General features: G+C 39.8%; 1 protein-coding gene across 5 annotated transcripts in view; it reads right to left on the bottom strand.

The window, feature by feature from the left end:
• Positions 1-24,717, bottom strand: part of ATE1 (arginyltransferase 1) — an 85,233-nt gene that overhangs the window by 49,209 nt on the left and 11,307 nt on the right. For 2 of the 5 annotated variants that reach the window (XM_061458600.1, XM_061458598.1), the window contains exons 7-10: positions 23,298-23,426; positions 13,604-13,636; positions 6,710-6,891; positions 2,411-2,510 (exon numbers count right to left, since the gene is read on the bottom strand). In XM_061458600.1, the coding sequence (XP_061314584.1) occupies positions 2,411-2,510; positions 6,710-6,891; positions 13,604-13,636; positions 23,298-23,426 (444 nt within the window). Of the gene's footprint in view, positions 1-2,410; positions 2,511-6,709; positions 6,892-13,603; positions 13,637-22,161; positions 22,291-23,297; positions 23,427-24,717 lie in introns of all 5 variants that reach the window. The other 3 variants (XM_061458602.1, XM_061458599.1, XM_061458601.1) reach the window with 2 other exon arrangements.

Raw genomic sequence — 24,717 nt, 5'->3', positions numbered from 1 at the left:
ACAGAACAAGCTCAACAGAAAAGACACCACATTACAATATATAATCACAGAACCCCAGACTGGTTTGTATTGGAAGGGAGCTTAAAGCTCATCCAGTTCAAGCCCCTGCCACAGGCAGGGACACCTCCCACTAGAGCAGCTTGCTCCAAGCCCCTGTGTCCAACCTGGCCTTGAACACTGCCAGGGATGGGGCAGCCACAGCTTCTCTGGGCACCCTGTGCCAGCGCCTCAGCACCCTCACAGGGAAGAGCTTCTGCCTAAGAGCTCATCTCAGTCTCCCCTCTGGCAGGTTAAAGCCATTCCCCTTGCCCTGTCCCTACAGGCCCTTGTCCAAAGCCCCTCTCCAGGTTTCCTGCAGCCCCTTCAGGCACTGGAGCTGCTCTCAGGTCTCCCCTTCAGGAGCCTTCTCTTCTCCAGGCTGCCCCAGCCCAGCTCTCTCAGCCTGGCTCCAGAGCAGAGCTGCTCCAGCCCTCGCAGCATCTTTGTGGCCTCCTCTGGCCTCACTCCAACTGCTCCACGTCCCTCTTATGCTTGGGATATAACACAAATACATAGTGGCTGCTGAGGTCAGCTCTCAATTTTACAGCATTTAATCTTCATATTTTTGCTGGCTACTTTAATACACTGCCTCCGACACGTGCTATGTTTAATCCATGTCTCCGAAGTTCACATTTTCATTAAAACTTACTACAAAAGACTCAAACCCAAGCTTCTTAGCAATGACAGCTTTCAGAACTGGGATGCTTTTTCCCATTATAGTCAGATTTGTCTCTCAGATTTGCTTGTGCCCTAGTAAACTAGATGCATACTTTTCACAAGTCTTGAGCTACGTAGGTTGTAGAACAGACAAGGGATGTTAAATTGCAGTGTCTCCACAGGAACAAAGAATCCCAAACTTTTAAGTATTTCCAAAGAGTAGAACAAATAATCAGAGCTGGTTCAAGTTGGTGATATGATAGCCTTTAAGATGACTTAGATGAAAGGGGCAGTGTTTTCCAACTCACCCACTATCCTTCTCTTAAAACTTAATATCCTCTTTCTTTGGCCAGCAGATTGAGATGATAAACTCAGGCTGGCAAAGAGGGGTGTGGGGGGGAAGGACAGACAAACACCTAGCAAAAGGAGAGGTAGGGGTTTGTTATTTTCTGAAGACTCAACCATCATGGTTACCTGTACTGCAGGCCACAATAAAGCTGAAATGCTGTGTCACAATCATCACTTCAACGAACCTCACAATTTTGGGGCTATTTGAAAACTAGCTGAAAGCACTGCAGACTTTTAGCCTAACGAGGGGGGGGAAAGGAAATGAAAACACTGCACCTCTTACTCTACGTTTCATGCATCTTTCCATATTATTAACAGGAATTTTGGTTATGTGTAAGTGTTCAAATATTTATCAATGGTCAGTACTCTGAAAAATCATAGAATCCCAGCCTCATTTGGGTTGGAAAAGACCTTAAAGCTCATCCAGCTCCAGCCCCTGCCACGGGCAGGGACACCTTCCACTAGAGCAGCTTGCTCCAAGCCCCTGTGTCCAACCTGGCCTTGAACACTGCCAGGGATGGGGCAGCCACAGCTTCTCTGGGCACCCTGTGCCAGCGCCTCAGCACCCTCACAGGGAAGAGCTTCTCCTTAAGAGCTCATCTCAATCTAACCTCTTTCAGTATAAACACACTCCTCCTTGTCCTGTCACTAAGTGCCCTTTTAAAAATTGTATCATAATAGTCACAAAGCAACGATATATTTACAAAGAAAAGATACCACATTCATAATGGTCACAAAAAATACAGAGGAAAGAGACACCTTTAGGTGTCTCAGGTCTAAACAAAGCTGAAGCTCACAGGACCTACAAAGGAGGTTTGGTGATAGATCGGTTATTCTAAATGTCCTGCAGATTCTCCTGACCCTTTCCCCCCAAAATCTGCTTTTCTGGCTCAGAACTGCTGCTAGCCCAGCTTGTCTCTGGCTTCATCAGCAGAGCAAGTCCCCTTTCTCCAATAAAAAACCAAAGAGGGAAGCCCAAGTACAGCCAAGACCAGGAAGACGTTATCACTCCCCATAGGCACCAAGCAGCACTGCCACAGGTATGTAAACCTAAAACTGGAGAATATACTGTAAACATGAGACAGCCAGGTAATCAAATGACAAACTATCATCTGACAGCCTTGAAAACCTCTCCATGTGAACTGCTTTTAAGCCAACATGTAATAAATACCACATGCAGCTAAATTTTGACAAAGAGAAAAAAAACTGGAAGCCAAGTTAAATAGTGACCAATGCTCAAATTTAACCATAGAAAGTTGACATTAAAATCCAAACTGACAATTAGAAAACTCTATACTTACTATGAACACTGTCAAAAGCTTTGACTAACAGTACACTAAGGAAAGAAGTTAAGATCACACGTTACCTTGTATCTCATTTTGGGGCATGAATGAATGTAGAAACCCATATAATAAAAGCAGAGATCAGGAGCTTTCTCATGGAGTTGCCTTGTAAAAGCGATTTCTCTGTGAAAGGAAAAAAAAAGACTAATTACTTTTGAATACAATCCTTAAACTCCTTTTACCTCTTCATACTGAAATACTTCACAGCAGCCTGGCTCATGACCTATTTAAAGGACTAGATTTCTGTGAAAGAAAGAGTGAAGATGAGCAACTCAGACCCAATGCTGAAGAAGTTAATACATTGAAAATTGATGCATAAAACACAACTAAACACATCACTAAAATGCAAAAGACCATGTCAGGCTTAAAAATACTTTCAGTTTTGTGTTTTGTCCTGTCAATTTAGTCACTCTTATTTGACTTTTAAGCCAGTAAGAGCCTCTATTTAACAGGTTTCTTGTTAATGTTCATATGCACTGGAATTCTACAGGAACTGGCCCAGCAGTTGCACACAGACTGTCTAACGTAGCTCAGGCAAACACCAGTATATATTTAAAAAACAAGTTTCAAGGATCAGCTTCTTGTTTGTTCAACTACTTGCATCCTAGCAATTTACATGTAAAAACATCCATCTTTATGCAACAAAAGGTATTTTTTACCCACCCCATGTCTGATTGTGTGATTTTTCCCATTTATTCTGAAACAGAAGTGTCAATTTATTCCAAAATAAGTTTGCTTCGATTTTACTGGCACAGGGAAAGCAGCATTATCACAAAGATTCAGCCGGTGCTCCCAGTATAATGATAACTTTTACAGCATCTGCAACTTTGCAGTTCACTTTTGTAACAGATTTGCTAAAACATAAATGTTGGTTCTTACTTTCAATGTCGAAGGGATAAGAAAGTACGAGCATGTGCATATATGGAGCATACACTAATACTTCAGGGGTTTATCCCTTAATATTTAGTTAGCAGGATGATTAAAGGTACTGAAAACATAACATTTCAGTTGCATTTAGTTTGCTGAGACCATCATGAGTTCATTCTAACTCTGTATCTATATAAATTTTTTCAAGAAGTGGAGAATGTCTGGAAATAAGTTACTCCGTATCTGCAAATCCAGGTAAAAAGAACGGGTTCCAGAAACTGGATTTATGTACTACCAAAATGTGCAAACATGCACTTCATCCAGATAATCTTTAAGACATGGCGTGAAGTTAAACAAGCTTACTGTCTCATGCAGATTATCCTGGACCTAATTAAATACCTTTCTGCAATTCAAAAAGCTGGAACACTAAAAGGGAAAATTATCTTTGCACTTCAAAAGCCTCCTAACACTCTTTCCCATTGGACTATAAAGTATCTGATCTAATAAAATGAAAAGACTCAAATTGAACAGAAGAGAAAGTAAACCATAATGTAACGAGGCAAAAATTGGGCTGCAGCAACAAGTCTCACCATAGGCAACAAAGCTTTAGGCCAGCGAATTAGTGCACGATACCAAAGCTTAGAACTACTGCCAATGTCTTTGCATGGGCTACAGCCTTCAGTGATATTCTCTAGGTAAGGACTCTTAACCCAAGTTCTTGCACTATCTTTCATTTATCTATTCAGCCAACCCCACTCCAGGCAAAGGTGAATAGGAGAGTGCTAAAACATTCTTCTCTTTCTGCTTTTCAGAAGCATATGCTATGATCCAATGCAAGAGCATCCTCTAACTCCATTTTACATCCATATATATAAGGATGCCAGAGAGGGACTCTTCATCAGGGACTGTAGCAATAGGACAGGGGGCAATGAACTTAAACTGAAACATGGGAAGTTCAGGTTAGATGTAAGGAAGAAGTTCTTTACTGTAAGGGTGGTGAGGCACTGGAAGGGTTGCCCAGGGAAGTTGTGAATGCCCCATCCCTGGCAGTGTTCAAGGCCAGGATGGACACAGGGGCTTGGAGCAACCTGCTCTAGTGGAAGGGGTCCCTGCCCATGGTAGGGGGTTGGAACCAGATGAGCTTTAAGCTCCCTTCCCACTAAAACCATTCTAGGATTCTATGATTCTATTTTTCACCAGGAGCAGTGATGAGATGTCACTGTATGGTGTAACATACGTCTACTTGTGTTCTTTCTGCCTAAATCTTTCCTATGGAAAGGAGACTACAGACTTTCAATTACTCTTTTTCTAAAGCTTTAGGTTATGGTACACATCTAAAGAATTATGATGGCTGTTAGCGCTTGGCAAGAGTTATCAGCTAGGGAGGAAGTTGTATTCATTTCATCAATACAAAATTCAGACAGTATTTCAGTGCTACATAACCCAACTGCAAAAGTAGTTCAAGTATTTGTCCTCCTGCTAACTAGAGGTGATGAGTATTACGCTTGTCTACGACTCATGATTTCAGGTAGCAAGGGGAAGGTTTAACTTCTTCATGCAAAGAAGAATAAGAATCACTCAATATTTCTTGAAGACTGTTTTTCCTTTGGTAAGTCTGCTACTTCACAAGTAGCTTCTTCGCCCCTCATTCTTTACTTACATGCCTACATAGTTCAAAATGATCCACAAATCCCATCCTTTCTACGACTCAGCAGCAAAAACTCTCAGAGTAGCATGAAGTGGAAGTGACAGCGCTGCAATGCAGTTTAACCTCCTCAGAGTAAAATTGGCAACAGCTTTGAAGGTATCAGATTCCTCTGCAACTTCCTAAATCCTCCCTAGCTCTCCAGGCTTTTTTCCCCTTTTTGAAAGGGGAACAAGACTGGCTCCCCCTAAGACTGCTGGGAACTCGTTTTTATTGCCTTAAATGCTGCAGAATTTATAAGCTGCTTTTTCTCTAGTTGAGCCATTCACGCATGTTGCGCCCACAAAGTTCTCAATTTATTATGTAGAAAATTCAAAATCATTTCAAGAATTCATAAGCAGGGATTATGTCAGTCTATTATTACATAAAGTAATGTGATATGTACAAATACTAAAAGCTAACTCTCTTACAAGGACTTGACTTTTTATGCTATATGCTCTTCTTGCATGGAAAAATTAATAATCAGTCTAATTTCAAATATCACAGCATCCCAGACTGGTTTGTGTTGGAAGGGACCTTAAAGCTCATCCAGCGACAACTCCTGCTATGGGCAGGGACACCTTCCACTAGAGCAGCTTGCTCCAAGCCCCTGTGCCCAACCTGGCCTTGAACACTGCCAGGGATGGGGCAGCCACAGCTTCCCTGGGCACCCTGTGCCAGTGCCTCAGCACCCTCCCAGGGAAGAGCTTCTGCCTAAGAGCTCATCTCAGTCTCCCCTCTGGCAGGTTAAAGCCATTCCCCTTGGCCTGTCCCTACAGGCCCTTGTCCAAAGCCCCTCTCCAGCTTTCTTACAGGCAGTAATATCTAGCTTATGTAAATAAAAAATCCTAACAGATCTAATAAAACACTTCTAAAAATCTAGACCATTGACAGAAAAAAACAATTCTAACTCACAGGAGTTCCAACATTTTACGTAAATTTGTTAATTTTGATTAATCTTCTAAAATCACCAGTGCCACTGAATGCCTCAGGAAAGTGATAATTCAGACTTTTAGACACAGACCACTGGAGATGCACAAATATTTCCACTCTTTAGGGTTATTTTTTTTCCTTTGTAATAACAATGAAATCGTAAAATTGCTCATGGAAGAAGAATAGGAACTTGAGGTTTAGCAGACAAGTTTTACTCACAGTGAAAAGCATTACCCACAACCCCTACTGTTTTGCATGACTAGACTGATAGTTAATTTAAGGCTTTAACATTCATAAGATTACTCTGTCCCATCAGGCTTTCTGAAGACAAAGATAATGAGATTAACATACCTGAAAGTACTACTGCTAGTACAACAGGAGACTACTAATTCAGAAGACAACAGGTTTTAGGTACTCTCTTATTTATGATCACTATGTGCATAAAACTATAAAAGTGATTCATTTCATTTGGTGACTAGGCTAAGCAAAAGGTCAAAGGAAAAATTATTTCTATTCAAACAAAACAGGGGCTTTTCCTGCTGAGACCAAGCAATACTAAATTATTTGCAAGGGCAATAAGAACTGGGTATTTTGTTTCTGAGTGTTTTCTTAGTCTGTAAAAGTATTTAGCTAACTAGAAAGATCCATCCCTGTCCAAGGATGGCAATTACAAGCGTATTTGGAATACAACCAACCACAGAGAATTAATAAGAAATAAGTAAATATAAATAAACCACAAATACTTTACTATTACCAGTGCTTAGACTGGAAATAAAAGCTCAAGTTGAGGAACAAGTATCAATTCTTACTATTATAGATAACAAAAAAGTCCTCTTACCGTAATGCAGAGTAGACTCCCAAAGATAAGAAAGAGTAGTCTGGATCATAGTACAGGTAGACAGAGGACACGCAGTAGGGCAGGATGTCAATGACACCAACAGCAATTATCTTCCCATCCAGCCAATACTGCTGGTGGAAAGAGCCATAGCCACATTCTGGTCCATTTGGTGCATTCTCTGCCTGAGCAAAAAGAATGAAGAGGGATGTGATTGTCTGACAGGCAGACTCTCAGTATAAAAACTGATTTGAGAAAGAGCGTTAACACAGAAATAAATATTGTAAGAAATTACTCCTTCTGTCTGTGTTTAGAAAAGGGAAAATAGGACTTTGAGAAGCAGGTAAAACAACAGTAGTTCATATTTGTGACCTTTGCTGTATTTATGATGGGCAAACTCTACATATCATGGAATCCCAGACTGATTTGTGTCAGAAGGAAACTTAAAGCTCATCCAGTTCCAACCTCTTGCCATGGCCAGGGACACCTTCCACTAGAGCAGGTTGTTCCAAGACCCTGTGTCCAACCTGGCCTTGAACACTGCCAGGGATGGGGCAGCCACAGCTTCTCTGGGCAGCAATCCTACCAGCCAGGAATCTGCAAATAGCCCCTGCCATCCACCACTTACAGTAGTGGCATGATAAAACAATGCAATTCATCAAGTTATTAACACGTTATTACACACAAATTCTGCAGATACTCTTTGACCTCCTTACTCTCCTACAAGAGACAAAGCCCTAAGGCAGAAAGGTGAAATACAGACATTTCACTGCGCTGGCTGTTCCCAAGGCAGGCTCTGGCTTCCTGGCTCCTCTGACACTGTCACAGCAAGGACCTCAGTGTTTCTCTCCCCCATGTCCTCAAGCACTGGAAAAATCAGTTTGTCAGAGAGGCCACTAAAGTTGCTTGAGAAAAGCATTTATAAAGAGAACTGATCAGCTTACTCTGAGCTGTACTCTTCCTGACCAACAAAACACCTTTTATCCAAGCACCTGGAATTGTGTTGCAAACAAATCTGTGGAACTTCTTTGTCAGCCCACATCAGAGCATCTTCTACAAACCCCCTAAGGAACTCGCTATTGTTGTGCGCTGTGGGTTTGGATGTGCACTGAAGTATGTCTCCAGACAGGGTAAAGCACCTAGAGCCAAAACCTGATGCTTCAAATTAAGAAGAAAACGATCTTCTAATTTAAACTGTATTACACAACCAACTTTGGCATGCCATTTTCTCCCACGTCAAGTTTACTTTAATCCCAAATTCCACTGCGTTCAACTTAATTATCCATCTAGTCATGTTTTTCACTGCATTGCCAGATCTTCAGAAAGCCGCTTCTCACTCCATAAATCTGACAATATTGCCTACTATTACCAACTGTTTTGCATTACAACAACAGAAGGTGGGTTTAATCAAGTATTTTGATACAGTAGCGCAGACTGAAGAGATGATGGGCAGTGGAAGTTATTCTAATTGGTACCACATGTGTCAAAAGGAATCAATCACGTGAACAAAAATCAGTTCAACTGACTTCCCCAACAAAGAAGTCCCAAAATAAAGACCATACAATAAAGGGTTTGCATTTTTATACAGTTACAGGGCAGAAAACTAGATGTAGAACTACCAATACTGGAAAAATGAAACAATCAAACGTTTGAAAGCTCAGTCTGCAGTGTATGCAACTGGGTTTCTTCTCATTCAGGCAAAGCCTACTTATTCAACAGTTATGGTTTCATACCGTATCCATAACTTTTCAGTAGAGCCAAATGAAATCCTGTGGTCAGAAGCAAAACTTTAAAGCTGGGACACAGTTAAGTAAGAGATTGTCTCCAAGTTCTCCTCTCAGCCATTAGGGTGACAGAAAAAGTGAATCATCTCCTGCAAGCCCAGGGGAAATGTGATTGATAATATAACACACACTTGGTTAAGCAAGTTTCAGTTAAACCACGTTTTCTTTCTTTGTCAAGAACTCTACACACAGGGTTTAATGAATGTTAAAAAAGACAGCCTAAGCCAACATGGGAAAAGGTTTTCACTCAGAGCAAAGTCTTCTGAAGTTAAATAAATGCTGTGTCTGTGTGCAACCCCAAACCTCCAAATGGCATTGGATGGGTTTGGTCACTTCTGCAAACTGAAGTGTTAGCATCAGTCAAGAACTTCTAGCAAAGCATAAACTGCAGTTATTTCCCTAATGCAATTACAGTGAAAGGTCATGAACACAAAGGGCTTATGTTCTGTGACAAACAGCATAAGCACAGCACTGATTTCAGGTTAAACATTCAGGGTTCTCCACTACATTAAGAAATAAGGCTTTGAAAACAGTAACATTTTCTTCCTCCTTCAAAAGTTTTTACCCTTTACAATGCTTGCGTTTTGTTTGCTCAATTTTTCAGTGAATACTTGGCTCTTTTAACTTGATTTCTCAGGCACCATAGAGAGAATTTGACATGAAACATGTCAGGAATAAGAAACATCTTCCCGAAGCAGGTTATGGTTATACCACTTCACACTACTGATATGACCACATCCGTAAAAGGTGATATAAGATATACCAGGGACATCAGGGGAGCAAGCCCCACCAATAATGGCTTACCTTATCTACCCAAAATTATATATTAGCCCTGGAATCAATCCTGTGCCAAAATCAAAACCTGTGCCAGTGCATCACCAGCCTCACTATAAAGAACTTCTTCCCAAGACCACATCTTAAATCCAGTACAAAACAGACTTGAAACAAGTCATTTTCTCTCCAATGATTAGACTATAATGCAGAGAAAACCACAATATATTCCATCCCATCTTAATCCTATCCATCTTCATATTTTGCCAGCTAAAGATTCCATGGACACATTTGATTGCTCATATTTTACAACGCATTATTAAAACCTAAATACTTAATAGCAACTGGTACTACATACTGCCTCAATTAGCCCACCCCAGGCAGTAACTGCTTATAATTAAATTTCAGTGATGATGACAGTGCTCAATTTTCTCCAAAGCACATTGGTCTTTGCTTTTAAGGGATGTTGTATTAATTCATTATTATTATTATTATTATGGAAATTACACTTGTTAGCGCACATGCCAGACCAGTGTGAACTGCAGAAGGCACCGCACCCTTACCCAGAATGGGTCTTGACCATACTAACTGCATGATCATGATTATTTTTCTCTCTAAAGTTTCATGAGACTCCCAATCTTGACCTTTTCCATTTTATCCTCTGCTGTGGATAGAGGGAGGAGGAAGCCATGAAATCCATGCTATCCCTTACACAGAAAAAAGAAAAAAAAGCCAGGAAACCCTGGACTTCTACACTCCAGTGGAAATTATTTGTTGAATAAGTAAACTGATTCATTCCAGCAGTTCCTTTCCCAAAGGTACACACACACAACCTGCCATATGGCTGATCTCTATCTCTTGGTTAGCAACATATTTCCTTTTCAGTACTATGTCCTCCTTTCATTAGGGATTAGTGGAGATGCTGTGAAAGCAGCCTACAAATACTGTGTCAGCACAGAGGTAGCACTGCATGTTTTCATTAAAATAAGCCAGCAATGCACCCTCACAGATGAAAAAGAAGCCAAAAGCACTCTGGGCTGCACTAGCTCATCAAGTGAGGTGAGCTCTCCTCTCTGCTCAGCACTGATGCGTCTTCCCCATGCAGTTAAAATACAGACTTACTATGGCAAGTCCATAAGGGCAATAAAGATGATTAAGGGGCTCGAGCATCTGCTGTATACAATGAGTTTAAGAAAGCTGCAACTCCTCAGCCTCAAGGACAGGTGACATGGGGAGGTTTTATCAACATCTGGAAATACCTGATGGGAGGGAATGAAGATAAAGGAGCCAGATTCTTCTCAGTAGTTACCACTGACAGGACAAGAGGCAATGCTTGCAAATTACAACACACTCAATCTGAACAGAAGGAAACAGGGTTTATCCAAGAAGGTGGTCAAGCTATGGCACAGGCTGGCCAGAGAGCCTGTGGAGCCTCCATCCTTGATGATATTCAAAACCCATGGTCCTCAACAACCTGCTCTAGCTAAACCTGCTCGTGTTGGACTAACTGGATCTAGAGAGGTTCATTCCAACCTGATAAATTCTGTATCAAAACAAAGTTAATCAACTCACTGCATCAAAATGTAAGACACTGTCTACAGAGCTAACTTACGCACCTTACTGGAAAAGTAGAGTATGTGAGCTATACTGTCAGCTATTTAATCAGGACAGTTATAGCAAGCTTAAAATGCTAAAAAGATTAGTGAAGCTGTGAAGGTACAAGGCACTTCAGTGGCAAGAGACTTTTGAGTATCACCCCACAGACATCATGGTGGGATGAAGAAAACAGCAGTTTCCCAAGATCTCCAAATGAAATGAGTTTTGATTTTAATCCTGAGCAGTGCCTTGAACTGACTAAAATATGACATTCTACAGAAGATGACCCTGGGAATCACAGATTTGCAACATTAACATTTGTTATTAGATCCCCTAATAATTAACACATACCAATAAAGCAAATAATGCAGAGCAGAAGCTGATGTGCTTTTCAAAGGACAAAGATCTAGTTTCACAAGCATCTCTCAGTTCCTTAAAATTCAAAAGCATCTCAACATGGATTATAGGCAATAAAGTGAGAACAAATAATCATTTACATAATGGAAATCGCATGGAGTGACAGGACAAGGTGGAATAGCTTTAACCTGACAGAGGGGAGACTGAGATGAGCTCTTAGGCAGAAGCTCTTCCCTGGGAGGGTGCTGAGGCGCTGGCACAGGGTGCCCCGAGAAGCTGTGGCTGCCCCATCCCTGGCAGTGTTCAAGGCCAGGTTGGACACAGGGGCTTGGAGCAAGCTGCTCTAGTGGAAGGTGTCCCTGCCCGTGGCAGGGGTTGGAGCTGGGTGAGCTTCAAGGTCCCTTCCAACCCAAACCAGTCTGTGATGCTATGAAAGCAGCTCACTTTCCATCGCGCTGAATCCATTATTTTCCCCACACTGGTAGGTGAATCACTGAGCAATGTTGCAGCAAACTGAGCTGGTGATTTAAAAGTATTCAAGATGAAAGAACAAGAGCCGAGTGTAAACAACTATAGGAAAAATCCGTAATACTGAATGATTAAAAAGGCAGAGGAAATATCAAATGTTCATAAACCCACAGAATATAAATGCATGGGGGAAACACTGCCAGACTCACATCCAAAACAACATGTATAAATTAGCAATTCACTCCAAAAGATACTTTTGAGAGCAGTTTTATGAAATCATCTATTTCATAAATGGGTGTAGCATCAGTCAAGATGGAAAAAGACAAAAGAGCAATTACAGAAGGATTTTTAAACAAAATAAAACGATCATTCAACTGTGGAATGTTACGACAAATCTGAGCACTGAGACTCATTCCAACTGCTGCATCATAATGACATGGAACAACCTGGGAAGGACAACGGCAGATATAACTACGGGCCCAAACACTCTCCTAATCAAGCAGCAAAAACTAGGAATCACCCCAAGCAGTCCATATTTTCCCTGTGCCCTTCTGCCATAACACCCTCACCTTGGCAACAACAGGGAATGAGGCCACACTGGTTTTTGGCTAAGACTCCTGCATCTCTTAGACACTGTAGCTTTACCCCTCCAAACAAGGTAGTATTTGCCTATGTGAAGTGGTGAAATGGCAAGTGTTTAAATGCAGCCTCTAAGAAAGGATGAATAAAACCTACCCAAACAGTTCCCTCTACATTATCCTGTTTACTGCTACAAAATTGCCTCCGTTTCTGCTACTACACACCATATCTTTAAGTTACTCATTTTCTGTGCCAGAGCCCATAGCCAAAATAAACTGAAGAGAATATTAAAATGAGGAAGTAAAAAAAAGCCAGGAAGAGTTTGGGTGTTTGTGTTATTTGCAGCTAATAACAACATTGACAGTGCAAACAATGACAAATTGAACGAACTGAAAGTAAAATCTAAACCTTCCCTTATTTTTCTTCAAAAGAGTAAACAGACTACACACTTACTACCTTTGCTTGTGGCAACTGCTTCAGAATCAAGAATTCCAAGAATCCCCTGGCCTCTGATATACAACCCCTTTTATTTAACTTCATCTAATTGAAGACATGTGTAGTGGTGCCACACAAAATTGAATTCAAGCTTGGAAATGTCAATAAAAAGTGTCTGTAAGTAACAATACTGGTATAAACCTGGCAGGGAAGCGAGCATCAACATCTATGTAGCCATACGGAATGAAGAATATAATGGCAGTCTGCTGCCTGAGTTGACGAGGTGATAAAAGCCCTTTTCCTATAAAGTCTAATGAGCTCTATTACTCTTCAGCTTTCAGGAATGTAAAGGCCAGTGGACTCGGCAGAGAAAAGCAACAAACTTTCCACACATGGATTCAGTCAAGCTGCGACAGATCACATTACTGGCGTAATTACTATAACCTGACAATTTCATTACAGTCACACAGTGCTTAACTCTTTAAGACTAACAAGAAAGACAGTGCTAGAAATCCATAGCAGTTTGCTTGTTTGAAATGAAGCAACAGCATCTCCCCTAAACTTTTAACTCAGACTGCAGTCAAATTCAAGTTTAGGAAGTTATTTAGTAATATATTTTTTTCTTTCATAGAAATAAACCAAGAACAGAAAAGACAGCACTTTCTGCTCCTGGCTCTTAACGGAGTGACGTGAAATTCAGTGGTAGCTTATTATCCAGCTGATTATCCAGCAGAAGAGTTCTGAGACTCCTTTGAAAACACAATGCGACCTTCCTCACCAGTTAGTGATGATATAAGCATTGTGCTACCCATCTATACCACCTACATCATAATGGTTTGCTGTCCCCAGGGAGCGGAAAGGAAAGAACACATTCATTTCAAAACTTGCATCTAAAATGGATACATACCTCCAGAGGAGAATCACAGAGGAATCGTGTGAACTGCATCGAGGTAGATTCATCAGAAATAGGTGCCCAGAAAGACAGTCCAAATATGCAAAGCAGAAAAGGAAGAAAAACATTAGCAGCACACCAGGATACAGTAACAGTCAAACACACTCTTTCAAAACCATCTATTTGAAGAATGCCATCAGTTTTTAAGAGGTAAAATAAACTTTAAGTCCCATATTCTATTTTGTTAAGTACAAATAGATACAATAATCAACTATCCAAGGTACTTTTAAAACGTGAGGTGAATTATCACCTTATAATACAGGTCTGTTTCTGGTGTCTTCATTTTAAATTACCCATTACCCTTCTCTCCCTGCCTGCAATATAGAGCCTTTTCCCACCATCCCCTTGGTACCTGCCCCATCACTAAAGCAAGAGGACTAGGGCCTTCATCTCTTTTACATTTATTAAGTCTATTTACATCCAGAATCATAAGCAAGCCCATTTTAAGTCTAAAGAGGAAGAAGAAGAAAAGGAAACAAAAGGAAAAGAAAGAAAAATCAACTTCCTGAAAGTGCAAGTATTTTCAAACCTACATTCTTTACTGAATACAAAGTGATGTGCTGCTGATAATCAACCCAAAAAGCAAAGATTTAATGAGCTGGATCTTGTTCAAGATCCTAACAGTAATAAAACATAATAGGTATTTATTTACCATCATTTACTTATTTGATACAAATACTTCCTTATTGGTGGATTCCACATTAAAAGTTGTAAACTTCTGGTATGTGTTTAACCCCAAAACATCCCTTTGTTAAAAAGCTAATGTGTGTTACACAGATTAATCCTCCCTCCTCTAAGGGCTACATTTAATATACCAGCATTATGCTAACTGCAAAGTAATAGCAAATAGAACTTTTAATTCAAAGTTTGATAAACAGAACATGACACCTATAAAAACATGACTGTTGTCAAGAACTCTATGAACTTCTTCAATTAATTCAAGAAGATTATTCCATTTAAAGAGGAATACCAAAAATGGGGAGATTACTCGCCAGTCATCCTGGTTTTTCCAGAGAAGGGGAGGAGAGGAAGGAAAGCAACAGTAAGCGCAAACAAAGCAAGCTGCTGACTTAGAACAGAGTTTCATACACAGCCTAAGTAACTACCCTTTTTCTTCAGAAGGTGCTATAAAACAGCTCTCAGCAATAAAACCACAGCCTCTGGTAGATTATATATATATTGATCTGCAAAGATTAACTGGACCATACTCATTGTAGCTCGAAGCGAACACAACCTGAACCTCCTCTAAGACTGTGTCTCTAAGGAAGTGCATCTGTTGATGCTAAAATAATCAAGGCTTTGTAGAAGTCTTACTTACAGAATCACAGAATAGTTAAAAGTTGGAAAGGACCTTAAGATCATCTACTTCAGACTTCTCCCCCCTCAAACATGTAGCAGTAGCTGAGCTATGGATGAACGGTAAACCTTTGAACACAGACTTTATGAAAGAAAACTTAATTTCTATAAAGGTGAAAGCAGGAGATTGTGCATTTCCTATAATGAACCACTTCAGACCTAGTCACCACACCTCTAAGTTACTCAGTTTAGAAAATTGAATGCTGTATCTTAATTCAAGTCTAGGGGGTTTTTGATGTGGTGGATACAGAGAGAGAACAAGAAGGGGAATAAAGATAACACTTAAAGAGAAATAAAAAGTAATTCAGAATTTGAATTGTTCCATTCCATTAAATAAAGAACAGAGTTACAAATTCCTACACTGTGGCTGCATCAGTCCTTACAGCCAGCGAGTTTAGAACGTGCAGGCTTCAGAAATAATAAACCATGTGCTACTAATTTTCATGTCAGAAGACCCCCAATAGTTCTTAATCTGTAACTTTAGCTTTATAGTGCGAGTTAAAGCCTCTGGGTGAGAAAACGGAGCCAACGGCACTGTTCAAATAGTTTATCAGTTCTCCAGGCCCTCCTGAACAATCCCTTGGCTTTGAGGGCAAAGGGGGACTCCAAGTGTAGCTAAAGCATGACTTCTGCTTGCTGGGGAGTATATACTGTTACAGCTACCTATACTGCTGGCTAGAAAACAACTTAACTGTGCTTGAATTTGTATCACAATCTGATGGGGAAAAAAACACCATTGCAAGTCTTGCTGCTTTTACCTGTTGAAACTTGCTAACGTTCTCAGGTTAGACAATCTCCTTAAGTCATAGAAAGCTTCAAAAGACTCAATCTTCTCTAGAAATCTATTCAGAAACAATTACCCAAAATCCCAACAATCTTTTGTTCTGTGTTTGTTGTTGGGGTTTTTCTGTTAAGGGAGAATTTAACTGACATAAAGCTGGAGAATTTAATGAGTTTAGATCAGTTGACCTCTGCCCTTGCCTTCTCAACACTTATTCTCCCTTTCGAATCACAGATTCACTGACTGGTTTGTGTTGGAAGGGACCTTAAAGCTCCTCCGGTTCCAATCCCCTGCCATAAGCAGGGACACCTTCCACTAGACCAACTTCATATCCCTTTCTTCCTAAGCCAGGGACCTATGGAATCTATACATGTATTTAAACTGAAGTAAACACAAGACTCAGTTTCTAAATTAACAAACTCATTTAATACTCAAGCTTATTGTGAACACAATTCAGAAAGGATTCAATAAACCATGAGAGAAACACAGTCAAAAGGTGGTGCTGCATGTAAAATAACTCAATCTGTTACACAAGCACAATCAGAATTCCTTTCACAAAGCCATGCTTTTCCAATTTTAATTTTCAACTGAATTACATAAACTTTAGTCTTTCAAAAACTGTACAATGTATATGAAACATTTTTACTTTGGTGCAAACTAACTGCAACTGCCAGAAAGAACTAACAGAACAACAGGAAATAACTTAAATAGAATTAATAAAACTAAGGGATGAATGCATCATTGAGAAGTAAATCAAGGCAGGAGGGGCAGGAAAAAAAAAGGAAGATTTGGTTCAACCCAAAAGTACTTGCTCAAGTAAAAGCACATGCACAGCTTTAAAAAGCTGTAATTAAACCAGGGTGTTAACACCTCCTGCCTTTTGAAAGTGGAGGAAGACGTTCAGGTGCTTTGGATGCTAAACTGGAACAGTTTCACCTGGTAGCTCAGGAACTTTCTAAAGGCAAGAGTTACTGATGTCACACATCATAGCCTGCTCAGGAAAAAACAGCTTTGAACTGTCATAGAATCCCAGACTGGTTTGGGTTGAAGGGACCTTAAAGCTCATCCACTTCCAACCCCTGCCATGGGCAGGGACACCTTCCACTAGAGCAGCTTGCTCCAAGCCCCTGTGTCCAACCTGGCCTTGAACACGGCCAGGGATGGGGCAGCCACAGCTTCTCTGGGCACCCTGCGCCAGCATCTCACCACTCTCACAGGGAAGAGCTTCTGCCTAAGGTCTAGAGATAGATAAGACTTATTCTGGAACTGGCTCTATTCAGCATTTTCAACAGTGACTTACAACAATACAGGAATGCTAACAAAATACAGTTTCAGAGATATCTACAGACCTGAAGGTGAAGAAAGAGGCTTTAAAACATAGCACATAAGGAAAGAGACAAAGTTCAAATGGATGTCTCAAATGTAGTTTTCAGTACAAGAATTGGACTAAGGAAATAGAAATAACTGCTGATGGGACAGAATGTACATTTCAGAACTACGATTTCAATTCCCTCATGGGGTGACCAAAGTCCCTGGGGCTTTGTCTGCTCAGAAGAAAATTATCTACAAAATAATGGGGATTTGTTAGTTTCAGTGTAAAGACTTTTTAATTTCATATGGCTATATAGAAAACTGAGCGTCAAAACCAGGAGAAACAACACAAACTGATGCAGTAAGAATCTGAATTGAAATGATATGACTGTGAACAAGCCACTTAATTGCTTGGATGAGCAAGTTCTCTGGGTTTTTAGGCATGTCAAGCCTAAAATCCAAGAACCTGCAGCACTACAGTTCACAAGGGTCTTGCAAGTAAATGGGAGGAATCAGGTTGATAAAGGAATACTTTAAATCAGCGTTATCAGGGATCTGCAACATGAGCTCACTGCAGCAGCGACCACGAAGAGCCAATCGTCAGCTTATTGCTGCCATCACCCAAAATGATAAAAGAACTAATTCAAGAGCATTATAAAAGTATATGGCTGCCACGCCAAGCAACAGCAGGTTAAAAATAACCTCAAACCTAAGGAGTTTTTAAGCATTCTCTCACTAGAATGCTACAAAACAAAGAGGAAAATAGCTTAGAGAGACCTAAAAGTGTGCAACCGGCTGCTGCTTCCAGCTTTCAAATGGATCCAAATGTGCTCCTTGGCATGTCCCACACTACTCACTCAGTTCTCTATAGTAGTTCAAGTGGATTTCTGGGAGGCAAATCCAAAAAACACTGGGAATGTAAAAACAAACCCCACTACACCTATTTCAGTAATTCTTTGCACCTTCTCAAACAGTGTCTCTTTTGTGTGTTGTGAAACTCCTTACTTCCAAGACAAATATTTAGTTAAGCACAAAGCAAAGAGTGTCCAGTCAGCTTTGCAGAGGGAACGGAGACACATTCTATTTTCCTTCAAGTTTGTCATTATAAAACACTCATGAAATGTGAAATAAAACGTTTGCTTCACGAGGTCTAAACAGCAATAAACTGTTCAACTCTTGCTCTTTCTGGAACTACTGTAGAATTTTTATGATCTTTTATGGAAATGTTTTCTAACTTGTGTGACTGCTACATAACTTGTTTCAGTTACACTTGAGCCATGTTTCTTAAAGACAAAGACTACTGTAAAAAGCCTCAAAATCACAGTAATGGGCAAGGTGTTATCACATTGCTGCCCCCAGAGCAACCATTAAGTTCACCAGGAAAGAGGCAGGAAGAAAAAAATGCTTCATTTCAAATTTTTACAGGACAATGTTATGTGTAAAACTCCATTTGGTATGACAGGCACTACGTTGTGGGGTTTTTTTTTAGCTCAATAACTGAATATAGCTAAAGAACTAACCTAGCTGAGAGCTTTTAGATCACAAAAGAATAGAATGGTTTGGGGTGGAAGTTCACTTAAAGCCCATCCAGTCCCAACCCCATGCCACAGGCAGGGACACCTTCCACTAGAGCAGCTTGCTCCAAGCCCCATCCAACCTGGTCTTGAACACTGCCAGGGATGGAGCAGCCACAGTTTCTTGGGGCACCCTGTGCCAGCGCCTCAGCACCCTCATATTAAAGATTTTTTTCCTAATATTGAATCTAAATCTTCTCTCTCGTCAGTTTAAAAGCATTATAGTAACTCAGAATATAAACTTATTAGACAGATACCAGATATCATTCTACCTCATCAAACTCTCAACTCGCCAATGAGAATGGTACTCAGCATTGCGATGACGCTTCCATAGCAAAGACAAGTTTCATCACCACAGGGGTAGCAGCAACTTTGGGACTTAGTTAGAAAAAGTTTATTTCACTGTGGAATTGCTACCTTTCTTTTTATTAGAACAAACAGAAATCACTGCCTTTATCAGGAACTGGCATTGCATCACTGAAATCCATTGCAGGACTCTCCCCAGCAAAATGTCAAACTGAACTCTGTTTAATGACCAATCGCTACAATTAGTGCTACCACAACATCCATGAGAGATGCAGAAGAAGAAGAGCAGGAAGAAGCAAGGAGGAAGAGCCAAAATTCAGGAAAAGCCACTGTCAAAGGACACTGAAACACCACTTGTCACTGATCTCAAAGTGGCACTTGAGAGCACCCAGTAGTCCAAAGTCACCTTTAGTGTCAAATATTCCATGGATTCCCTGTCCTGGAAATCATCTATTTCCTTTTCTCCCATAAAAATCTTGATGAAAGATGTATATAGATTACATGGGTGCAGAAGAGGGTTTGCTTTCACACTCAAACTTCGTGGTTCACACACCTTTTGTTAATGCTGTGAACTGGTTTATAACTTTCCACATTAGTTCTATTTTTATATAATCACCAATATTCTAAATCTATTCCTAAAATTGCCTCTTAATATAATGACAATATTAAACTAGTCTAGCAGCTAATATAGGCTGACAGTATATTGTAATGCCAACAATCCAATCTAAGAATATATTCCAAAAAGAAGTTCATATGTGCCCATAACAATTTTTGGTGAATTCTCAACTTAAATGTAGACAGGTTTCTGAACATGAAGTGTTCAGCCAGATATAGAATACTTTTCCTAAGCTAGAAACTTTTCAGACACAAAAGCATGCAGGGCTCTCCCCAAAAAGGAGGTTCATCCCCCATACACAGATTGGTTTGCACAGATTAAAAGCTATATTTGATTTTTAGATGCAGAACAAATTCCTGGGTGTTTGCCACTTTAAGGCCCAACACAGACTTGTGACTCCCCTGATAAAAAGCACTGTGTATAGGACAGGATTTTATTCTATCTTTACTTAAAAATCTACTTGGCTCCATAATGTCTGTATGATATAGTAAAGTCTAAAAAAGAGAAAGAAGAAAAAGTCTGAGGTCTTTCAAACAGCATTTTCCACCCTTCACCTCAATAACTTGGATCAGTTTTACCCTCTTTGGTACCTTCTGTTCTTAAAGCGATTCAGATAATTCTCCTCCCACACAGTATGAAAAGGAAAAAAGGCTCCTAAACTACCTCAAAATACATTTTGTGTAAAGTATTTTTCAGTTTACTTCCTGCAGTGATCAAATACAAAATGCTTTGACTGAAGTGACAGAGCTTTAGTGACCAAAAGATCTTCTTAACCAGACAGTCACGTGAACACACAACAGAATTTGCTAGTGCTAAAGAGAGACCTAAATCAAAACTTATCAGCATCAGACTGAGCTTGTACATTTATTAGATGCTTCAGAGAAGGTCTTGTGTCTCCCCAGGAATATTACACTAAGCCTGCACAAACTGTCTTTATCTTCTCACTGGAAAGTAGGGAACTACCTTCGGTAAGTAACAAGGGAAAAGAGGAGGATAAAAATCCATTAAACTGTTAGAAGTAAATAAAATCAATCTCCTTCCTATTCAACAGTAATTCGCACTATAGACTTCACACCTTAACAGAGCAGAAACCTCAACTGTCCTTAATACATCTTTGTAAGTTTTCCTCCCTATTCCGTGGGTGATTAAACCCAAGTCTACACCAAACCACACACTCTGACCCAAACAGAGCTTAACTAAACTGGGAGCTAACTGGTGTTCAGAACTGAACTGCAAGCAGCCATCATGATTCTGCCCTTGATTCACCATAATGTAATGACTGTATTCAAAAATAAATCCATAATTCTAAACAAAGAATAAGTATATGAAGTTCTTATCAGCCACTCTGCAGCAACCAGATACTCAGAGCAAAAGCATGGGGGCATATATGCTGTATCTGAGCATTAGAGCTGAAAAACATCCATCATAGCAGACAAATCAAGTCCCTAAATCAGTCTGGTACAAATCTAGTAAATAGCTCAATCTTTGTTGGCATGTTTTCAATTTTTACATTATTATCATTAATCCAAATTAGATCAGCAATTATAAAAAGAGCACAGACTACTTCTTACAGTTACAAGCCCTATTATTTCACAAAACAAAGGGAAATAAATGTTATGGCTTTCCACAGTAGCATTACAGAGAGCTCACAAAAAAGCTCTCCTTACACTCTTCTGAACTAAAGCCAAAACTGATTACGGGGTTTTCTTATTCTACCTGGAAAGCAGCCACAGTTTGCTGGGCATCACTTCTGCTCACAAGGTATTGCTCACAAGAACACTAAAGTCTGAGTAGATAGTTGAGCAATACTGAAGTTGGACTTCTGTGGTAAACAGAAATGACAGATCTGAGGTAGCAACTTTATTAATTCCACTGATGAAAATGTTGTGCCACCTGCCAGAGAAATAGAGAATTGCTGCTTCTTTAGAACCCTACAAGTGCTCCTATTAGTATTATTGAATTAGGATTAGCATCCTGTAAGCACCATTTCAAAAACAGGCTTTATTCATAGGCAATCTGCTCTCACTGAATCTCAGACAAGCAGCTGGTGGGAATGTTTTTGCAGTGTTTCTACTGCCAAGGTGAGTTCTAATTGGGAAGTGGGCTTTGCTTAGCAATGACATGTGAATGAAACTCAAGATTTTTAAAACCTCCACCTGTTTAATTAAGCAAGACCACCAAAAAAAAAGAGAAATATGGAAAAGGTACCCAACAGCTTTAAAGCAGAAGATGCTCTATCAAAAAAAGCACTTCCGTATTATTACCCTTTTCCAGTGAAAGTCTCAGTCCCAGACCTCTTTACAACCATATACATATACAAGCTCCATTTAACTCATTAACATCAGGTTTTGAGTTATGATAGTGCATAACCCTTCCCTTTTCAGCTCAGCTTCCCCTGGGCTGGAGCCTTGCAACAGAACCTTGCTAAAAACCACAACACTTCCCCCACCCCCGACAGAAACTCCAATACCTTAACATTTAGAATCACTCTTTAAGAGACACCATTTCCCATCATTTAACTGGGCATTCAAAACCATGTTTTCATAAAGGTGCATGCAGTGAACTGTACCTCGTTCTCACCACACTCAGAAGGTGTATCCTTGTGTACAGCCATCTGATACTTGGCAAATAAAGTGGCTGACTGGTTGAAGGATGATTTGAACTGGGGGTCCTCAAAGGAGACAGGTACTAACCTCACCTTCAGAGCAAGGAAAATACAAGCAGACTGGTTTAAGTGCATATCAACAGGTAACACGCTTCTGAAGGTAAGGCTAGTGAAAGATCTCCTCCTAGCCACTTCAAAGCCTCTGAAATCAGTTTTCTTTAAACGTCATAACCTTCTACAGGGGAAAGTCTGACAACTAAAACTAAGCTTAAACTGACTGTTGATACCTTCAAGGATAAAAATGGTACAACACTCCAAAGAAGCAATTTACATAACCTATTTTTTTTTACTAAGTATCTAACAACCCAAGCACACATTGTATTTTCACTGCACAGCCTCAAGGACTTTTAAGATGCGTTATTTTTAATGGCATATAACTCATTGCCCTGTTTTAACAATTACGTATTCTTCCCACATATGTCTCCAAACTCCTGACTAGCTCTTTTTCTTTTGTTCTTATAGTAGAAAGGTGGTGTGCCTGACAGGTAACTATTATGCTCTGCCTGGGCATTATAAGAAGAAAACAATGTGCGATTTAGATGGAGTGCAGAGATTACATTTTGGAGGGCTTAAATTGAAAGTTAAGGAAATTTATGCAGCTTCTGTGACCTTTACACCAACAATTTATATGTGTGCTCAATTGTTAGCCCTGATTATCCTTATGGAAGCATTACAAACCAAAGCCAGTGAGACCAGTTATTAAGCTAAATGTCCAGCTGGTTTTAGTTCTTATGTGATTTGTATTTTTAAGGCCCACAACACCTACCTCCAACAGCCTCATCCTCTCTACCTCTGACCCAGCAGCATCCATATAACTTCCTTAACTTCTCTGTCTGCAACTAAAACCAAGTATCTGCGGCACCCACAAAAAGGTATCAAAAGAATTTGCACTTTCAGGATGTCGATTTTCTTTGACACAGTATTTTACACACTCCTGAATATACAATGGATATAAAATCCACATTTGTTTCTACTAGAAACAAGGCACATGAAATAGAGGGGAAGCTGAGTTCTGCCCAAAATGCATTTGGCCTTCTGACCTGATTTATAGTTGGTTTATCAGGTGGGTCCTTGTGAACAACCATCTGGTAACGTTTATAGACCTGGTAAGACTCCTGAAATGTGGCTTTGAACTGTGAACTTGGTGGAGATGATCTCACCACCCTCACCTTCAGAAGAAGTTAAACACATTAATTATTACAATGTCATACAATAACTATATACATACACAAACATCACAACAGAGAGAAGTTTTGACCTCCTGCACAAGGACCTTCACAATTTAATTCATATTAACAAATAGCCTTTGAATTTTCAGCTCCTTTTAGGCCACTGAAGGCTTTAATATATACACTGAGTAGCATACAAAATTTACGAAGCACAAATTAAAGAGAACTAAAATGCCTATAGAAGAACTACACAAATAGTTTGCAGGAAATAATACCAAGAAGTACTATGCAGATTGACATTGTAGAGAGATTTTCTTGTAGTTTCACACTACACTGAAAAATACTCAAAAGACCCATGGTAGTTGGAACACTCCCATGCTCTTAGTCTAAAGACTCTGGTTTTAGAGCAATAATCCCAAGGGGATTCCTTGGCATTTTTCAAATTGAAAGAGGAAGATGAAACAGTGTTTCCATATTTAATTATAAGTTAACTGTAATAGGAAGTGATCATCTTCCCCACCATCACCTTTACACGCATAAAAAGATATTTATAGCATCTATACATTAAAAATTGTTCTTTAGTAAAAATGATTGCTCCCTAACCAAAAGAATGCCCTTACCTGAACAGGGCCTTTCTTTTCAAGCATATTTAAGGACACTGTCATTTCAAAAACCCATGTAATTTTGAGTATGGTTCTATCTTCACAAAAAGCTTTGGTTCTGATCTAGGTAACAAACAAATTGCACCTGACAGCATAGTAAGCAGCAAAGAGAATCGCACTGCTGGAACCATGCTCCTTTTAAATGCTACCTGCATCTTCTAAATGCAGATGATCAGATAAAGCCATCATATGTCTGTTACTATACAACTCATCAGCAAAGCTGAAGGAGTTCGCAAGGTGGATCAATTCCATGGCTTCTTGTCAGTTATTTTCCAATACCATCACTGATAACCAGTAACTACAGGAAAATACCTATATTCAGATGGTTTTACAGCTTTCAGGGAAAAAAAAAAGAAAGGGTTTATGATTAACAAAAGTTAGGAAGTCCAAGTCTTCCAGCTTACTGTCTCTATATTCCTAATAGATTTACTGGCAACCAGTATAGTTAGCAAAGTTTTCTACCATCACTTTTACAGCTTCCAAAGACATCAACACATACTGATGGCAGTTACAAAGAGCAGCTGTCTTCCTATCTGTTTAATTTTATGAACAGTTACTGCTTTCTTGTCAAGACTCATTAGCATAGATAGCTTAAGCATTCATACACTGCAGAACTAAATATTGAATCT

The sequence above is a fragment of the Pezoporus flaviventris genome, unplaced genomic scaffold (genome assembly GCF_033815535.1).
Source record: "Pezoporus flaviventris isolate CSIRO_AGI_PZ_B2104156 unplaced genomic scaffold, CSIRO_AGI_Pfla_v1 ptg000029l, whole genome shotgun sequence".
Classification (NCBI taxonomy): Eukaryota; Metazoa; Chordata; class Aves; order Psittaciformes; family Psittacidae; genus Pezoporus; species Pezoporus flaviventris.
The sequence above is the reverse complement of the archived record's forward strand: the minus strand, read 5'-3'. Positions and strand labels throughout refer to the sequence as shown.